The sequence below is a fragment of the Tripterygium wilfordii genome, chromosome 13 (genome assembly GCF_013401445.1).
Source record: "Tripterygium wilfordii isolate XIE 37 chromosome 13, ASM1340144v1, whole genome shotgun sequence".
Lineage (NCBI taxonomy): Eukaryota > Viridiplantae > Streptophyta > Magnoliopsida > Celastrales > Celastraceae > Tripterygium > Tripterygium wilfordii.
In genome coordinates, this window is record NC_052244.1 from 1531404 (window position 1) to 1551533 (window position 20130).

Consider the following 20130-nt stretch of genomic DNA (forward strand, 5'->3'; position numbering starts at 1 on the left):
TTGCTGGAATTAGTTTTAAATTGTGAAAATTTGTTTGTAATTTTTTAATTTCTTGTAGATATTTATAAGTTGTAACTATAGATATAAAATATAAACTTTTAAGTATAATTTATTATGAGTATCAGTATAATTTGTTATTATTAAATTTATTTTTAATTATAAATGACTGATATTTTATTATAAATAAAATTCGTGAGCCGTCCAATTGAATTTCTATCACAAATTAGGAATTAAAATCACAGTAACCGTTGGATTAACAATCTTGACGGCGGAACGATTGATTATTAATGTCTAACCATTTGGGGCCGAGCAATGTGTGGCCCAGTGCGACTGGGCCTAACCATCTTGTAGAAGTGACGCGTTTCACCTATGCGGCCCACCATTTTGTCGATCTTTAATCTGAACCGTCCAATTTCTATCACAAATTAGGAATTAAAATTAAACTATAATGCGGGACACATTAACCGTTGGATTAAGAATCTTGACGATCAGACAGGATCAGTTGATTAGGAAGTAACACATTTGATTATTTCTCTGTCTCCCTGGTATGCGATGAGGGTATGAGGCTGGATTGATTTTCACAATCAACACACGCGCATCTCGCATACTCTCTCCGGACGGGATAGCTACCGCTTATCAACGGGGAGGACCATACATGGCGAGTAAACTCGGAGCCAACTCGACTCTGAGTCTCGAACGATTCGCTTGCTGATCATCAAGATCCTCCCTTGACAAGCAAGGTCCTCAAATCCTACTCCTCCAGCTCTTCTTTTAAACAATACTTTGCTTATACTTCATTGCAAATCTCAAATTTTAGCTGAATATCTTTAATTGATAAATTGGCTTTGCGAAAGGCACCATCATGGTGACCAAAACTAGGGTTTGTTCTTGTTTGGGGTTTTCGTCTATGCTACAGAGTTGAGGGTTTTAGTTTGGGTTACGTTTGATTCGAGATTAATTAAGTTATATTGATATGGGTCTGTCTAATTTGCAGCTGAGGATCATTGATTTGGCTTAATTTCGTACTTCGTGAAAGAGTTGGCTTTATTGAATTCAATGATAAAGTTAGGGTTTTTTTACCTAGGTTCTTTAGATGGTGGGTAATTGAGATGTTCCTTTCTCTGCTGGTTGTTTGATGGTTTGGAAGTGAAGGGGAATTTCATGAGTTTGTTCAATAGTCTGAAACTAAGGGGTTCTGATCTGCATTGATTCAATTTTGTGAGGAAATTGGGTGTTTGACTTGGGATTATACAATATGGCTGAGGCTGAGGAGTCATCTGATACAATGAACCTTGATTTGAATCTGGGTCCTGGACCTGAGGCTGGCTCAGGATCAATACCTGGTGATGCTGTGAATCTTGATGATTGGGTTGGTCAACCCTTTAATAGAATTAGAGAGGCTGTTAGGCGTAGAGCTCGACAGCGGGGGCGATGGCGCCATGTCCGAATGTCACCTGAAGCGCAAAACCTGTCAATAGAATTGAATCAATTGATAGGTAATTCTGGCAATGTGACCACATTACATGCAGGTGAGGGCAGTGTTGCTGCTGAGGAAAGAACAACTGAGGTGCCAAAAACGTGCGAAACCAACAATGGGTTCTTGGAAGATGAGGTTTCGGAGAAAAAGGATGATGTTGAAAAGGGTGTTGGAAATGACGGGAGCTTTTTTGATTGCAATATATGTTTGGATTTGTCTAAGGATCCCGTTGTAACTTGTTGTGGGCACTTGTTCTGTTGGCCGTGCCTTTATCGGTGGCTACATGTGCATTCGTATGCGAAGGAGTGTCCTGTCTGCAAGGGAGAGGTGACCATGAAGAATGTTACCCCAATATATGGTCGAGGGAGCAATAATCATACCGTTGAGCCAGAGCAGGATCCAAGTCTTAAAGTTCCTCTTAGGCCCCATGCAAGACGAGTTGAGAGTTTGAGGCAAACCATTCAGAGGAATCCTTTTGGTTTCCCAGTGGAGGAGATGATTCGGCGACTTGGAAGTCGATTTGACCTTGCAAGGGATTTGACTCCTCCACAGGATCCCAACAATACCCGCGAAACTGCAGAACGAACTAATTCCTTGCTCAACAGGTTTTTGACTTCTAGAGGGATGCGTACAGAACAAAGTCCTGCTGCCCCACCTGAGGAAGTAGGAGATTTAATACAGAGCAGCTCAAGTGTACCTGAGGCAGGGCAACCTTCACGCCTTCAGTCTTTGTTACGTCGAAGAAGCCAATCACAGTTGCGAAGAGCTACAACAGTCTCATCTTTGTCCAATGCTTTGAACTCTGCTGAAAGTTTGGTTGAAGCTTATTTTCGAAGCAATGCTGTTGATAGACATCAGGAGCAGCCTCAACCAGTTGATGACAGAGATTCCTTCTCAAGCATAGCTGCTGTTATAAACTCCGAGAGTCAAATTGACACCGCAATGGAAATCGACTCTTTGGTAACCCTTTCGACTTCATCGTCTAGAAGAAGAAATGAAGCTTCAAGGATTTCAGATGTGGACAGTGGGGATTCTCGTGCTCCTCGAAGGAGACGGTTGAACTAGCAAGAATCTGTCTAAATAATTTTCATTCTAGTATAATCCAACACCCCCTACCCAAAGTATGTAGCATTTGAATAACAGGCGGATGCCTCAGTATGTATTCATATATTTATTGGGGCGATTTACAAGTTTAAAGCTTTTCTGTAGACTACATAGTTTTAAGTATCACCATCCTCATATAGGTCTAGATTTGTATCTTGTATTGATGATCCACTATCTCCTCTGTTGGCTACATTGCTCTGACTTTCTCATAGAGGTGTTAAGTACGGTCGATTTCTTTTTACATAAATTTAACAAATCAATCGGTCAAATTTAAGTAAATTTTTTTAAAAATAACAGATCACTTGATCAGTTTAGTGGTCAGTTCGATTTCTATAGACTTTTTAACACCCATCAGTCATTTAAGTAATTCATCTTATCCCTTGATTGATATAAGTGTAGAGGTTCAAAAAAATCTGATAATTGAATGAGATAATGACATGTCAATCACTAAGATGACTGAGCGGGGATTCCTATCACTCATGTTCAAAATAAAGTCCAGTTTTGGTCTGATACTTGTTGTGACATAACAAGTTTGGTCTAAAGGCCGTCCAACAGGCCCGTTGAAAAAGCTTAAGGGGAAAGCCTCTAGGCCCAAATGAGAGATTAATTGAGCCATACAGAAATCCAACCCAATATAGGCCCGGCCCATCAACTGTAGTTGTAAGTGAATCGATTATCTCAATCATCAAAGTAACTAGGATGCTAACCATCCCAAGCATCCTAAGGTGCATGAAATCATAAGCATGATTGATGATGTTGGTGATTATGATTATATGATAAATGAAAGAAAAAGCATGACAAATGGTGCAATGATTGTGTCTGAGATAGGGAACAGGGATTCTTCTATTTTTCCATTCCATTACATTACTTTTAACCTAATCTATCTTTTCCTTCAGCATGCATGCTTTTAGTCTTTCTAATCATAAACTAATTAACAACTTAATTTGTCTATAAAGCAAATGCTTTTTGGCCTACTTTTATAACAGTTCAATTGCTACTAAACATCCCCCCCCCCCCCGCCCCCCCGCGTCAATCATGCTTAATTATTTGTTATTAACTAATCAATTTTAGGCTAGTTCAATCAATGATTAACTTAAACACAAAGTTGGAAGACTCATGATTTCCAATTTTAGGTATGGTTTTGCAATGAGCGATACAAGTTAATGAAATCATTGTGTTGTATAAGCTCATAGCAGTTATGATGATATATATATATAATAAACTAAATTCAAAAAAATAAAACAATTATTCTCGTATAGAGGAAAAGAAATGGTGAGGGTGACTTACATGAAAAGAAACAAGACATAACCCCACGTACTCTACTACTTCACAGGCTGACAATTAAAGCACCTCCACACAAACTCATTATTGCCAAAATTGACTGGTCCTCATGGGATGGGCCAGGCCTGGGGCCGTAGACTTGTAGTTAAGATTTAGGGTAATAATTTTAAAAAATAATTATGAATGTGTTTTTATTCGATTTACGAATTCAATCATATATTTTTATCCCGAACAAAAATTATATTGAAACTAGGTGCGAAACCCACGCTTTGTGCGGTCTGTGATAAAGAACTTCACTATCTCATATTAATCAACTAACATATACTGAGGAATTTGAGAAAGATCAATAAGTAAGACCAATAATGAATGGAAAGAAAGACATACCAAAGAAAATTAAGTGAAATATAAAATAGTATACAATAGGGATCACAAAGAAAAAATCACACCCAAAAAATAAATTCTATAAATCCTCATCTAAATGAACAATAATTTGTTCAATCTTCCCCATTACTCTGGCAGACACAATAATTCTATAAACCCTCGTTTACATGAGCCTCCTAGTAATATCATCTTCAATCATCACTGACCTGACAGTCCAAAAGAACAATATCAAGCATTATCAACTCGTCCGACTTCAGCTTTATCGACTCAGCCCCTCAACCTGTTTTTTAACCCCCTTCTCCGATGACATCTCTTCTGCTACCGTTGAATCCAGTTGCTTCATCTCTGATCGGCAACATGCACCCATCAATCCTCTGCTTGAATACAGAACAAAAGGCAAAAGAGGGACCTCAATCGCATAGATCCCAAGCGTCGTGTCACAAAGCTAATTCGAAACGATGATAATGATAAACCATATATAACTTTTCTGAGTCCCTTAATACTAATTACTAACGATAACTTTTCAATAAACTCACAATAATAGTTTGTACAAAATTAATTCTCATACATTTTAAAGCAAATTCCACTAACACCTCTTAGTGGGAATGCAAGCCGTTAAGTGTGAACAACAGTTAAGATAAATTTAATATGATTTTATTTTATTTAAAACAATAAATAAATAAACGTATGCAAGCCGTTAAGTGTGAACGACAGTTAAAGATAAATTTAATATGATTTAATTTGATTTAAAACAATAAATAAATAAACGTTATTTGTGTATGTATTTAAAACTTGATTTTTATTTAGTCTAATCTTTACCATAAATCCAAGTGGCAATCATAGAATTAATTTAGGAGCTGATGTGGCAGCATCAAAATCATTTATTTATTCAGTAATCATATTATGTATATGATGAAAAAGACGAGAAAATTATGTACCATTAATATGAACCTGAAACATTACATATTTATCTTGTGATAAATTTATTCTTTTACTTGTGAAAAAAAACAAATAGTCGGAATCGTTAACCCGATGAAAACACATTTATAATTTAAAAAATAAATAAAAAATTTATTGGCCCCTAAATCACAGCTTTTCTACAGCAGACACGGACACCCATCATCATGAGCCACAGTCTTCATTGCTCATGATATTTCAACAGTGCTTATGTAGAAGTAGTCACAACCAACACTGACCGTCTGATTTCTCTCTCTCTCTCTTTTTCAATCTAGATTTGGATTTTAATGGCCAGAAAATTAGGCCCAACTACTAGCAGTGGTATACTGTAAAGCGATCCAAATACAATCACTTCCCAATAATTTTTGATGGGCTTGTGGTACAATACAAACAAGGCCCACATAAAGAACTAATGTACAAATGATTGCCGCTGTAAATGTAATATAATTGTCTTCTTAGGACACGACACCCTGCCCCATACAACCCTCTTCCTATCATAACTCCACTCACGCGTCACTCACGTGACTATTGCCTTGTTTGCCTAGGACATTAATTAATTACTGCCACTGTAACATCATGATTCCTAAACTTCTCCATCACAATTCGTGGCGACGAATATTACAACAAAATTCCCCACAAATTATGCCCATTTTTCAGGGTAATGAAACTCCATCATTATATATTTTCAATTTGATGTTTGATTTCAAACTTACCAAGTTTTGAATAGACCACAAATAATCCATTAATTAGGTATTAACAACTATGCTTTGTCCAATCAATTGACAATAATTAACATATTCCTCATTACAAGAAATAATTAAGCTTGACCAAATCACTTAATTAAACGATCCATTCCAATGGTGAGATACTAAATTGTGAGCCCACTTGAATGATAACTTAGTTTGTGAATATTTTCAAGACTAAATTATATGGATTCAGGAACTCTTAATTTCGATTTTCATTATGAATAATATTATTGTGGCTCACGTTGGATTTTGACTCAATATACTTTGTCATCGGGTGAAAAAAAATTATACTCGCATTTCTAATAATCCGTGTTTAGACTTAAAGAATAAAATTATGTGGTGTGATTGTTGATTACGAAAAAAATTAGATTGTGCAATGTAGAAAAAGTAGCAAGTATTTTGCTTGGTCCCACCTAATAATTTAGTCATATCTTTCAAGCTTATCATTAAAGCCTGCATGACTTCAATTATTGCAATGATCCCAAAAGCATGACATATCTGACCTATTCACGTCCACCTCCCTAGCAACCCACGCGCACCTAGACCTAGTGACAAAAAAAATGGATTTTAGATAGATTGTATTCGGATAACATCACGTGTTTATTAAATATTTACATATTCACACTTTAAATTAGATTAGATTTCGGATATACTTATTGATCAAATCCGGATTGATTTAAATGTAGACAAGTAAATCGAACAATAACTTAATTCGAGTGAGAATCTAGAAAATTAAATTAGACAAGATTAATGTGTTCGAACATGGATCCGATTTTAAATTTGATAAAATTTTTATGTTTAAATTCAGATTTCAGGTATATAACTTATATTCGAACGTAACTTAATCTGAATCGCAACCAATAACCCCAAATTCAGAGATCATTGGATTCCCATTTGTGGTCTTCAATCTAGTTTTTCTTTTAAAGTGCTCAAAAGACACGAAAGAGTACTCGGGTGGCAGGGGTCTGCTGTAGTAAAAACTACAGCAGATCCCACTGTAGGTAATTTGGGTAGCAAAAAATTTTTATTTTATTTTAAAAAAATTATAGATGTGTAGTTTATGATCTAACGAATCCAACGATATATTTTTTGTTCGAAACAAAAATCAAATTCATCTTGATCCAGACACCGAATGTTTTGTGTTTATATCCGACGGTCTAAAATTGTTAAGCATTTTTCATATAGCATATGATTTTTGTTTTGAACAAAAAATATATCGTTGGATTCGTTAGATCATAAACTACACATTTATAATTTTTTCAAAATAAAATAAAATTTTTTTTCATCCCAAATTGTTATTACAGCGGGGCCTGCTGTAATTTTTTTACAGCAGAGCCCCGGCACCCAAGAGTACTCTCCTTTAATTAAACACAAATCAACTTTTATTGGACAAATTAAAAGATGGTCTCTTTGTCTGCTCAGCATAACATAATTAACCCAAAAGCCCAATTGGCTATCTCGGTCAAATCTCGTGTTCCTCTGACCAATCATTCGATTTCCTTTCATTCTTTATTTTCCCAATGTTTTTCTCTGTTCAACCATCACGCTTTGCTTCTTTTTTCTCTTCTACAAAAAGACTCCTTTGGGTTGATAGCTCCATCCAATTGGATACCGACACGTACAAAACTGTCGTTCTGTTACCTAGTCAGCAGTCAATAGCGGCCGAGTAGGGTCATCTCCACTTCAATAAAACACAAAAACGACAGTGCATTACCATTATATAGTTATGTTCGTTAACAATCACATTAATGACAAATCAAAAACATCTCAACAACAGCAATTGATATCTTAGTTATCTTTTTTTTTTTTTTGAAACAAAGGTTTGGATGGAAAGGGACAGGATTCGAACTCACGATTTAATAGGTGGGTGATCCCTTACATGCAATGTGATTGTCGTTCAACTAATGACTCACTTGCGATATTTCAGTTATCTTAACTGTTGAACTGGACGAACATGATCCAAATGAATTCCACATGACACACATAAAATCGTATACGTACAACCCAACAATTGGTATTCCATCTGTTTGGATCTCTATTATTACTGATCACATTAATCATGTTCATATCCAACCATAATTAGGATGAAGACTGTTATGATTACAATTATAACCATTACAGTCAATGAATGAACATGGACATTGTACTATTATGATGTTGTCGCCCTAACTAGTTGTTTTAATAACATCAATTATTCGTTCAAAATTAATTACAACCTAATTATCTCATCATGTTAACGTCAAGCTAAAGATATTTCATTCAAAGCCCTGTGTTGAAGGGCATGATTAGATGGGGCAGTCATGGGTCAAACGGTGTAACGTGTTGGGGTCGTTTGATCTGTTTTTTTTTTTCTTCAGCAAATTGGTTTTTACCGGTTAGTAAATTGATCTCATTTTTCAATCAACCGATGATGTCATTTGACCAGAAAGACGCACAAGTGACTTAGGCTTGCAAATTTTAAAAAATTACGAAGGATTTGAAAACTTGTCATAATTTGAAAATTTTGAAAGGAATGAGAAGGAAGAACGGGGTGAGAAATAGAAGAAGGAGATGAGAGAAAAAGTGTTTGACCCAATTTATTTGAGGTATTGTTTACATTTCAGAACCCTACACACTCCTCGCACTTGTGAGTTCAAATATACAAGACTCAACAAGTGGACTATGCGAAAGGTCATTGGAATCGAATATATGCTCCGATATCATGTTATAATTTGAAGAATTTGAGACAAATAAAATACTCAAGTGAGTGAGGTTTGATCAAATTCACGTGAGATATTATTCATACATGAATTCCAAAATTCACACGACTTTATTTTGTCATTAAAAATGTTAATGTTACGCTAATACTTATAAACCATATCGTTAATTTATGTAGGATTTTTACGAGTGGTAATAGATCTTCTTAGAAAATTAAAGTCATAAAATCTCTCAATAGTCATTTCAAATCATAACAAAATCTCTCATTTTTCTCTCTCTTCGTGTGAACCGTTGTATATTTATATGTATTCACGTGGGTTTGTCAACCTAGATTTGTCGGTCAATCTTTATTCTCTGAAAAAACAAATACTACTAAGAAAGAAGAATTGTTTTTTATAATAATAATATTTTTATGTACGATTTTACATTAAAAAGAGCGGATATGGTTTCTTTTTAAAGTTTCAGGTTCTCTTCCTCAAACAACCAACCCATTCAAAGTCCTTGTATACTTTTTCTGTTGTTTCTCTGCTTGTGCTCTCAATGGAGCTAGCTTTGAGCTTGGGAGATCCCTCAAAGCCATTCAAATTCATTGACAAAAACCCCACCATGTCGACTAGTAGAGATCTGGGCTTTTGCATTGGCTTGAGGACCGGTTCACCTGCTCAAGAAGTTACACAAGAGAGAAGAGTCTCTTCAGATCCACCGCTTCAGCTCGATCTATTACCTTTCTCTCCAGTTCCCCGCCCAACCCCTCCTTCACAGCTCCGATTCCCCTGGCTCGCCGATGGACCTGGCAACCGGTTCCCGGGTGGAGTAACAGAGGAGGTAGACGAAGGGGCGTCTTTGTCGTCTCCGAATAGTACAACGTCGTCGTTTCAGATGGATTTTGGAATCGGAAGAAGCAAGAGAGATTTTGATTTGGAGGTTGAGAACGAGAGAACTGGTTCGAAAACGAGTGATGATGAAGATAACGGGTTGACCCGGAAGAAACTTAGGCTTTCCAAAGAACAATCTGCTTTTCTCGAAGAAAGTTTCAAAGAACACAATACTCTCAACCCAGTAAGTGATTTTATCTGGGTTTTTTTTTATAACTTAATTTTCAAAAATTTTTGTTTATATTTAAGGTTTAATTTGTCTAAATTATTTCACAGAAGCAGAAGCTTGGTTTGGCCAAACAGTTAAATCTTCGTCCGCGACAAGTGGAAGTTTGGTTCCAAAACAGAAGAGCCAGGTATTTCATTTTTCTACATCTAGTAATTATTTAGTGTGGATGCTTTTTTATATCCAAGGTATATATTATCGTTCCGGGTAGCTCTATGTACGTTTATACTCTCCCCTCACGATTATATTTTAGAAAATTATTTCTCATCCTCCACTTGAACCCATAACATCCCTTTAGTTGGATATTCATTTTTTTCAAACTAAAGAGATTATGGATTCGAGTGGAGAGATAGGACAATTTCTTAGAGATACTTCGTAGCGGACAATTGATGCGTAAATCGCATGCACATTTGGATTTGTTATTGATTGATTGATTTTGGGTTTGTAGGACGAAGTTGAAGCAGACAGAGGTAGACTGTGAATATTTAAAGAGATGTTGCGAAACGCTGACAGAAGAGAACAGGAGGTTACAAAAGGAACTTCAAGAACTAAGAGCCTTGAAATCTTCTCAATCTTTCTATATGCAACTTCCTGCCACCACCCTCACCATGTGCCCCTCTTGTGAGCGAGTCGCCACCTCCACCTCCTCTTCCGCCGCCACTACTACCGCCACCACCTCTTCGGCGTTATCCCTATCCAAACCTAGGTCCTATCCATTCCCTCATGGTTCAATCCACATGTCTCAGGTCCAGGCCCACCAAGCTACTTCGTGAGATATTATTCTGCTCCCAATTTTTTTTTGTAGGTGTGGGGTTTGTGAGACATGATTTGTTTAATCTTTTTTGTCTTCTTGCCAATGGATCCTTGATTAGATGACAAGGATCCAAAGAGTATGATGATGATGATACATTAATTTGTTGATTAATGAAAATTTTATCGAAAACGATTTTGTGTGGTTATTATGTCTTCTCAGCATGCTTGCCCTTTAGACAATCCATTATATCTAGACTAGTGCCGGGTGAGGCAAACACAACCACATACAGATTAGTTGGGTCGAGATCTAACACAAACCATTTGGAAATACTGATATTAACTTAGAATCGAACTCCTTTGGATGAGATTCTTTATACCCTGAATCGATCCGGAGTGAATGGGTGATACAATAGTTTGTATATACAGACTTGTTTTGACTCAGTTTACGAGTCTAATGGTGTATTTTTGTACCAAACAAAAATCAAATTCATCTAAAGAGAGACAAAGAATGTTTTGCGTTTATATGTAACAGTCCAAAATTTCATGTTTTTTTGATAACTCAATTTGATTTTTGTTTAAGACAAAAAAATATCTATTAGACTCATAAACTCAATCAAAACACAGATATAACCTTTTTTTTAAAATATTGGTCATGTAGTTTAACTACAGCAGCACTACAGCCGACCCCAGCTACTCCTCTTGTACCCTTCCAAATCGGTTCATCTTCAAACTTCTGGATCTTCTGGTTTCGAACTCACTTCGGCTCTACTTGCGTATTGATGATTGGTCTCATCAATCAAGTAATCCACATGACAATCTTTATGGGGCCTTGTTGAAATATCAAAATGGGCCATATGGGTGTCTGGCCCATTGCTTGCGTGGCCTTGACACTTGTTTGAAGCAACGAAATTGGGTTGTGGCACAACTTCTGTTAGGCCCATAACTTGATTCGTTGGAGGCCCATAATTCGTTGTTGAGTAATTGTTTTGCACTTTTGCTTTTGCTTTTTCCGTGAATATTGTGATTTTGGTTACGACCATTAGATCACACGCATAGAAAAGTCTAATTTATTTTCTCTAAAGTCTATTTTCCACCATATAAAGACAAATCATGCTTATCAAAAAAAAAAAGAAGAAGACAAATCATGAAAAGTAATAGAATACCATGGATTACACAATTACTTGGAACGAATAATATTTCTCGCTAGTAAGTTTGCGCAATTCGAACTTGTTTATCGACACCATATAAATTTATACTTTATAAATCCAATATCAATAATTAACCTAAACTCGACCAGGTTCATGCGTATAGAAATTTCTTATCTTACGATAGAATAAATTGGGCCAAAGTCCAGCAAGTGGTCACAATGATATTACTCTTAACGGGAATCGAACTCAAGACATGTTCATATGGTTTAGCCTCAGAGAGATTCATCAACTAGGCTATCACCCATGTGATTGCAATTCGAATACTTGCATTCGTGCACAAACAATGAAGTGATTAACCTACTCTTGAAACTAGAATGAACCATTAATTCATAATCCTTATCAACATAAGAACACACCCACGTAACGTAATGAAGAGTCAAAACCATATCCCAATCAAATCACGAGCATCAGTTGACCATGTAATATTTCATATATATCTTACCACATATGCCAAAATTGGCAGATAATTATCTATTGTCATTAAATAGTCAATCATCCATCAATTCAAATAACTCATAGCTAGCTTACCTTATATATAAAGCAATGTGTTGATCATTATAATATATGATATAGAGAGCACTTGAAATCATGAGCATCTCCAGCACCAATATCCTTCAACCCATAATTTGCTTACTCTACCAATTAATCTTCTCATCATCAATGGCAGAAGAAAAACAAAAACCCTCTTCTAATGGCGATTTTGTGTTTGTTAACAGTGACGGGACTCAAGTCCTGACCAATGATCCTTATCAATGTCCAAAATGCAAGGATTTCTTTGCTACATCTGAATCACATAAAGATCATATTTGGAGTCACTTTGATGAGTGGGCTTCAAAGGAGAATAAGATGAATAATGTTTCAGATTCATCATCATCCGTCCAGCTGAAACTCGAGCCGGTGCCAGAGGAGGAAGATAAACAGGGAGATTCTGGTTCTGCTGTGGGGGAGGGGGAGGGGGAGGAGGAGGACTGGACTTTTGTCTTTTGATGATATTAAGGATTAAATGTGTTTTTCTTCAGTCTTTTGATGATATTAAGGACTCGAGTCGTTAGGCATGTTTTATTTATTTTAATTTTTTGTTTATGTTCTCTCTTTTTTCCTTCTATGTTCAAGTGATTTCTTATTTTTCGAAATATCTAAAATATCAACTGAACTTGTTTCCGGATTATCTTTTATTTTTTGGAAAATAAAAAAAAATAACACATGAAAAACAAACATAACGAATAGACCCTAATATAAACACGAATCATAAAAAAAAAAAAAAACCTTATCTAAACCAACTACCAATATTAATTATTTAATTTATAGGATAATGGGACAATCAAATAATGCATAGGAAGATAGGACTAAAAAATGGCATTTAAAACCCACACCTAACATTTTCAAATTCGAAATTCCCATATCACAAATTAAACAAACCAAAAAAAAAAAAAAAAACAAAAAAAAAAAAAGGTTCCGATCCAATAAACAAAACTCCCTAGATCCAGTTTTTCCTCCAGCCGACAACACAAAAAAACAAAGGAGAAAAGATGTCCTCCTGTTTCACTAGATTGACACGCGGCAATAGCTACCATTTACAAATTCAATAAGAAAAAGACCAAACTGCCAACACCCCCACACGTTATTTTGTATGTATTTTATCCCCTCGAGGTGACTCGATTGACAATCGATTGAGTTAGACATATACGTAATCAATGTTCGATTTCAATGCTCAATCATATCCGTACTCAATGTTCGATTTCAATGAGAAGCAAATTTCTCAATGGTATTTCATAAAAAAAAACACATTGACCGGAAGGTAAATCCGTAAAACAGCAAAACAAACCAATGACACCATCAACATGTATGACATACTTGCATTTATATTGCTTTGAGAAATCCATATATAAAATTTCCAGTGAACCAAGACTAATTACCATTAGAAAAGAAGAACAATAACCACAATTGACTATATTTTTATTCAAGAAAATAATATAAGCCCCAAATGGTTGTTTTGAGGGTAAAAGAATATATATATATATATGAAGCAAAGAAGAGACTCCTATCCTTTCTTGTACACATAAAACCAATAGATATACTACTCACAGATTGAGTAATCAAATAATACCCATCTCTTTTCATATGACTTTGTCTAGGAGGGAGGATCTTTCTTTCTTGGATGGTCTTCATGTTTGTCTGTTCATGGATTCTCAAAATTGAAACAAAAAACTGTACTGGGTGTACCTATGATTTTAATGCAAAGCACTATTAAATATGACTGAGGCCTCGTTCTTTATCTCCGTCGTTGTCCCTTCTGGTTTACTCTTACTAGGAGCTCAGCGTAAAGAATCTCATTCCACACATCAGGCACACCAGGAAGACACCAATGGCTGCAGTCCTGGTAATGCATTGGCGAAATCCTTTCCACCTCCGACAGGTTGTGCTTCCGATACATTGACGGATGACCATCCTTTCGGAAATCCGTCATTCGTGTAATGTTTTGGTAGATGACTCGTGTTTTCATATATTTAAGCACCTTCTCCAATACCAGCATCTTGGCCGGATAAGGGTTTAGATATTTTTCATTCTTGATTGGCTCGGTCTCATGGTCGCAAGAACCACCAGAATTCCACTGTCCACCGCTGCAAAGAGGAGAAGGTACATTTCAACAATCTTGTCAGTTGTAAAGCTCCAATAGCTCTGAATTCCATATACATCATGAAAAAAAAAAACAATTAACTTGGTTCATCAACAATCAAATTCATTTTACCTGAAATGGGCAGCAGAGTAACCCCTAAAGAAAACCATTGACTTCATGGGATTAATATTAGCATCAACCCATCTGGACCACGTCGTCAACGCCTTTCGAAATGCCTCGAGAACATTCAATTCTTCATATACATGGCTACCTTCTTGGTAATAATCTTTCCTGCACTTGTACAGCACACAACCTAAGTGGCCTTCCAACAACAGGATTTTCTATTCAAAGGACAAATCAATTATCATTCAAGAAAACAGCAAGTGATAATGGACAACTGGACATACCCTAAAGATGTTTTATCATGAGTCCACCAATGGCCAGTGTTGAAGATGATGATATCGGCACCTTTAAATTGATCAGAGGACCTGGTTACTAAATCAAGCCGAAGCGTCTCCTTCTTTGCCCCATTTTTGTCTTTGATTTCCCATTCTTGAACCAAGAAAGGAGATACAAAGAACTCTACAGTACAGTTGTAGTCCTATACCCACAAGAGATAAACAAATCAATTTCATTCCATTACGAAATTGTGTCGCGAATCGGTAGCAAAAGTAAATAATTACTACAACTTAACAGGACTAATAAATAACCTACTTCGAACATGAAAGAGTATGAAGCCTCCCCTCTGAATTGGTGTCTTCCATTAGCTTCAAAAACCTTGCTTTGATCCTTCACTGAGTTTCTAAGGATGCAAACTAGAGATTCCCACATATTCCTATTGATTGAATCACCCACAAAAACAAGTCGCTTTCCTCTTAACAGCTCCAGCATGTGAGCCCCATTGAACCTGAATATAAAATTCATCTAAACCCATTTGAGCAAACAACAATCCAGGTAATAAAATTGAAATCTAAAGATCAATTTGGATACAAACATCTAAGTTTCAATGAATCAATGCAATCCCAAGTTCACAGATCATCAAAAGGTTAAACAAAATTGGACCCAGAAAAACAATTGATCAAAACAGGAGACTCGATTAAGGAAGAATTGAAAAATTCAAAATTGCAAATAAAAGGGAAAGGAATGATCCAGAAATCAGACCTTGGTAAAGTGCATCCCTTTGGCTTCCATTTGTACTTCTGATAATTCTTATCCGGCCGGCCATTAATGATACAATTGAACTGTTCATCGATGAGCGAGCAAGAACCAGGTTTGTACAGAGGATAAGAATCGTCCATGACCCACTCTCCATCAAAGAAATTGCAATTCGTCAGAGATTGCACAACATTCTCCACCGACACCCCTGAATCAGTTCCATTTCTCTGCTTCGTTACCTGCTTCTGTGGTAACGAAGCAGAGGAATTCGATTTCAAGCCCTTCTCTGCTACTCCTTTCTCTCCATCTCCAGAATTCACACTTTGATTAGTCGAATTACCAGCTACAGGATCTTCTGGTGCTCCAACCACCGTTTGATTTGGATTCAAAACATCACCTTTACTAGGAACCTTTGTTGTTGTTTCCGTAGTTGTATTTGCACTGGGTGGCTCTTTATTCACACTTGAAGGGACTGCCGTCTGATTCTGCAAACCAGTAGCTTTATTTGATTTATCCGTCACTTGGGTATTGTTTTGTACAGTGGACAGTGCTGTATTTGCAGTGGAAGATGGAGGTACGGTCACACTAGATCTGGTTGTATTGGACTGTGGAGGAACATAAGAGAGAGGTACAGAAGAGGTATTTGTAGGTTCTTGAGGATCGAAAGTGTCGTTGGGAAAGAAATGAGAGAGAACAGAAGAAAAATGAGATCCATCCGAATCAGATTGTTTTGTGCTATTCGCACTAAAATCAGTACTGAAGATGTTGGAGAACCAAGGAGAAGAGGAATTAGTAGAAGGGTTGAAAGCCAAAAAGATGGTGAAACAAACGAAGGCAAACATGAACCCATAAAGAAAAGCCACAGTGGTTTTCTTAGGCTTGGAGAGAGAGAAGAGACTCTTGAGGTCTGAAAGGAAAGTCCCTCCATTGATGGAGAATTGCTTTGTGGCATTAGCCATGGAAGCAGAGAAATTGTTTCTCGATTTTGTCCCCAAACCCAGAAACAGTGGGGAGATAAATCAAGGAAATGATGAATCTAGCGATAGAGAGAGGAATTGTCTGTGCGGAGAGGAGTCCTTGTGAGTTTGACAGAGAGAAGGAGGAGAGAAAATGACTGAATGAGTTTCCTATGTGTGGACGAAGACGGATGTCAATAGGAAGAAGAGACCCTGTTGTTAAGAGTTATTCCGATAAAAGGCCGTGATTTAGAGGAAAATAGCAAAAATGCCACTGCTACTTTGGTCATGTGAGTTCGACAGGCATTGTAGCCATAAATGCTGCCACAAATGCTGCCACGTTGTGTGTTAGTATTTGGATTAATTAGTTTGTGCAACAAACATGGCCTTATAGTGTTACATTAATGATGTTGTTCCTTAATTGATGTAAGTGTAGAGGTTCATAAAATTTAATGATTGAATCAGAGAATGACATATTATTTAATGGGATGACTGGGATCTCTATCACTTCTGTTAAGAGAAATATATTTGAGATTGAAGTTTTGGAGCACAATAATTAGATTTGAGTGCTTTAGAAGTAATTATCTTTAATTAAATGAATTGTTTTGTTTTGTTTAGTCAATTTTGCATTGCTAATAAATACAAAATAACATGAGACGTTTGCTTACTCGTTAAACCTCTCATATGAGTCTAAACTCGTATTGTTAGACTTGCACATCTTATATACACCTAAACTCGGATTTTATTGATAAATCATATGAAGTTTGCATGACTACAAGGGTATTGTTATATTTGAAAATCAAGTTCATGGTTTTTCAAATCTATACGTTATGAACTCAAAAAAATTTACCATTAAACTATCACTCAAGCACTCTGGGATATGATTCCCTCTTGAAATCAATTGGTGATTAAATTATGGATACGACAAACAATTAAGAGATTTTTGTATCTCATCTACCAAAAAAATAGTCAATATTTATAAATACACAAATAGCGTACGGACGACGGGGGCAATATTTTGACCAATTGTAGAAGGGTTTGGTGAACGATTGAAAAATGTAAGGGTTGTATGTACGACTTTCTTTATCAATATTTATTCCAATTAAGTTTTCAACCATATTTAAATAAATGGTAATTACAAAACTAATATGGACACGTGCCATGTGGGGCTTGTCTAATTTTTTTTGTTCTAAATATATATATATAAAAGAATGGTGGTTGTGATTTATTTATATATGAACAAGTTTGCTTGATTATTTATTTATTTTTTTGACAAAGAAAATTTTCATTAAGCAACAAAAACATTACAAGGAATGGAAACGATGCCTCATGATCATATAACCTACATCTAGCGGCCAGCTATTATGCCAAAAATCCTTACCAATACCTTGCTTAGCCATTCTTGTCAAAAAATGAGCTACAGCATTACCGAATCTCATAACATGAGTACAACGAGTTATCCCATTGCTTTACAAAATGACCCATTCTATACTCAAAATAATCATCCCTTTGTAAGGCAGTGACAACATTGGTAGAGTCGACCTCAAGAACAAAATCCCGATATCCTTGCTTCCTCAAGGAATGAAGCGAACAATAAACAGCAATTAACTCAGCATAAGTTGATTATTTATCCACAAATATATCAGAGAAAAAAATGAAGGAAGTGGCTGAAAAGTAATATTGATGTTAGTCCTACAATTTTGTGGTACCCTTGAGATTCCACGCCAATGCAAGCCAATCATACATACGTTTCTCCGCTCCCAACTAGTTTAGTTTCAACTTTTAAAGAACTTTGCGCGTGGGGCCATCACTCTACTACCGTTCGTCTCAACACCTTAGATATCCACATCGACGGTGCAGATCTAATATGCACCCACTCAACGTATACAGTTGTAAAAGCACGGCAGACGGTGATCGCGATAGATGCAAGTATTAGAGCATCTACTACAACGTTAATAACAAAATTAAATAATCAAAATATTCATTTGATTATTGTTACAGTTTTAAATAAGTAATCATCAAATATTTTCAATCAAATTCTCTTTTACGGCCTGGCCTAACTGTCATTTTGCATCTTTTTTCTCATCTGACATCTGGGGGATCAATTTTTGCATCAAAAGAGAGGATTTATCATTTTTTGAAACATCGTTTGCTAATACATTGGAGGGCCTGAATTTGTTGTTTGGGAGAGCAAAATAACAAAAAGGACGTTTTGTCCTTCATCTGCATTTTTTCATTGGAGATGCTCTAACGCGTCGTAATTAGAAGGATTGCACAGGCAATGAACGGAGAGTTCAAGGTCATATATCATGAATTCGCTATTGGGGCCATCGCCAAATGTTGGAACCGAGTCTCTTTGTCGTGGGATATCTACTATCTTGTTCTCATAGAAAGGCCAAATATGTGTGTGTCTCGTTCGTTAGTCTCAATAGGAAACTCAATGATTTTGAAATACTCGATCGAAACATGTGTGTTCTTGGAACATGAGTGTGAGACTTGTACCCTTTTTTGGTTTGTCAATTCATTAATTTACAAGTTGCCTTGGGAAAAACGTACATGTAGATGTGGTCATATTTACAAGGCTACAAGAAAAAATGTTAACGTGACAAAGACCTTAAATTAATTAAATAAGCCGTATAGTACGGTAGAATTTGGCGTGGACTTCAATGGACTTGTGTGCAAACTATACATACACGAGTCAACACTTAAAAAATCTATTATTCTTTTGTTTGGATGGATAAAAGTCTATGATTATTTTGTGTCGGTGCTTAAATCAATCATAATAATTTGGTTTAATTAACTATATAGTGGAGTGCGTTCACATGGTCAATCCAATCGATTGATCATAAATTCATGTCCAAAAACCAAAAAATTCGATCGTATCTGACCGTTTACACTCTTATTGTTCACATAGCTCATTAATTATGGCTACGAGAGAATTGTTCGAGTCTAAAACTAATCAAAATTCTTTGTGGTCATAGGTAATAAATAGTTTTAAATTCAAACCGTCAGGCCCGCTAGCCCAAAAATTCCCCCTTAGGACATGGTAACTTGGGTCAAAACCCAACGCGTGGTCACAAGAATATTGATTTTCAATAAAAATCGAACTCATAACCTTTCGATTCCATACTACTTGACCTTAAAGAGATTCACCACTTCTTGTGTCCCACATCGTATGGCAATGCCGAGAGATGTGAGTTTATAAGTGTGAGCCCATTCTCACATGCATGAGGCTTTTTTCAAGGCTTAAGTGAGTTGGGCTCAACCCACTTGCTAGACTTATGAGAAATAAAGTCGCGCGGGCCCGATGTATCCATTGGAACTGACAAACCCAAAACGGATAATATCATGTATGTGAGTGGGGTGTGATTTCTAGCAAGACTGTCACTTTTAATTGGTGATAAGTACTCGAGAAAGACGTGAATGATGAAGCTCATTTATTTAATTAGTCAATATAACACACCAACCATATCCAATAATGCATGTTAGTAGGCCAAGTAGAAGAGCGGGAGCCCATGTATGGCCCATACCACACATATGTACACAACTCATCCAACTTTTCTCCACCGACTATAAACTACATACTATACACATCCTACCTCAGGCTTTGCAATAACAACACAATTTGCAAACTTAGATATATTTATCTATTTGAAAATTCTCAAGTGAGGGATCCCTCACTTTATTTAAAATAAGG

At 36.3% G+C, this 20130-nt stretch overlaps 3 protein-coding genes across 3 annotated transcripts; 2 read left to right on the top strand and 1 right to left on the bottom strand.

Moving 5' to 3' along the window:
* The first annotated feature begins 527 nt into the window (after nucleotides 1-527).
* Nucleotides 528-2792, top strand: LOC120013257. The gene is made up of 2 exons (XM_038865009.1): nucleotides 528-740; nucleotides 995-2792. Exon 2 carries the CDS (start codon nucleotides 1256-1258, stop codon nucleotides 2540-2542), a length of 1287 nt encoding a protein of 428 aa, XP_038720937.1. The 5' UTR covers nucleotides 528-740; nucleotides 995-1255; the 3' UTR covers nucleotides 2543-2792.
* A 6299-nt stretch (nucleotides 2793-9091) lies between these two features.
* LOC120012971 (homeobox-leucine zipper protein HAT14) lies at nucleotides 9092-10706 on the top strand. The gene is made up of 3 exons (XM_038864552.1): nucleotides 9092-9702; nucleotides 9795-9874; nucleotides 10193-10706. Exons 1-3 carry the CDS (start codon nucleotides 9184-9186, stop codon nucleotides 10515-10517), a joined length of 924 nt encoding a protein of 307 aa, XP_038720480.1. The 5' UTR covers nucleotides 9092-9183; the 3' UTR covers nucleotides 10518-10706.
* A 2934-nt stretch (nucleotides 10707-13640) lies between these two features.
* On the bottom strand, nucleotides 13641-16613 carry LOC120012970 (protein trichome birefringence-like). Its single transcript, XM_038864551.1, has 5 exons — nucleotides 15484-16613; nucleotides 15037-15229; nucleotides 14730-14923; nucleotides 14455-14613; nucleotides 13641-14326 (listed from the first exon to the last, which is right to left on the bottom strand). The coding sequence occupies exons 1-5, from the start codon at nucleotides 16434-16436 to the stop codon at nucleotides 13978-13980; spliced, it is 1848 nt and encodes a 615-aa protein (XP_038720479.1). The 5' UTR covers nucleotides 16437-16613; the 3' UTR covers nucleotides 13641-13977.
* Between the last annotated feature and the right edge of the window lie 3517 nt (nucleotides 16614-20130).

Bases quoted from the DNA above. Each gene is read 5' to 3' on its own strand.
- LOC120012970 (XM_038864551.1), bottom strand. From the start codon at position 16,436: ATGGCTAATGCCACAAAGCAATTCTCCATCAATGGAGGGACTTTCCTT. The intron at 14,924-15,036 runs GTAGGTTATTTA...TTGTGGGTATAG, and splicing joins CATACTCTTTCATGTTCGAA to GACTACAACTGTACTGTAGA. The intron at 14,614-14,729 runs GTATGTCCAGTT...GTACAAGTGCAG, and splicing joins CATGATAAAACATCTTTAGG to GAAAGATTATTACCAAGAAG.
- LOC120013257 (XM_038865009.1), top strand. From the start codon at position 1,256: ATGGCTGAGGCTGAGGAGTCATCTGATACAATGAACCTTGATTTGAAT.
- LOC120012971 (XM_038864552.1), top strand. From the start codon at position 9,184: ATGGAGCTAGCTTTGAGCTTGGGAGATCCCTCAAAGCCATTCAAATTC. The intron at 9,703-9,794 runs GTAAGTGATTTT...ATTATTTCACAG, and splicing joins AACACAATACTCTCAACCCA to AAGCAGAAGCTTGGTTTGGC. The intron at 9,875-10,192 runs GTATTTCATTTT...TTGGGTTTGTAG, and splicing joins TTCCAAAACAGAAGAGCCAG to GACGAAGTTGAAGCAGACAG.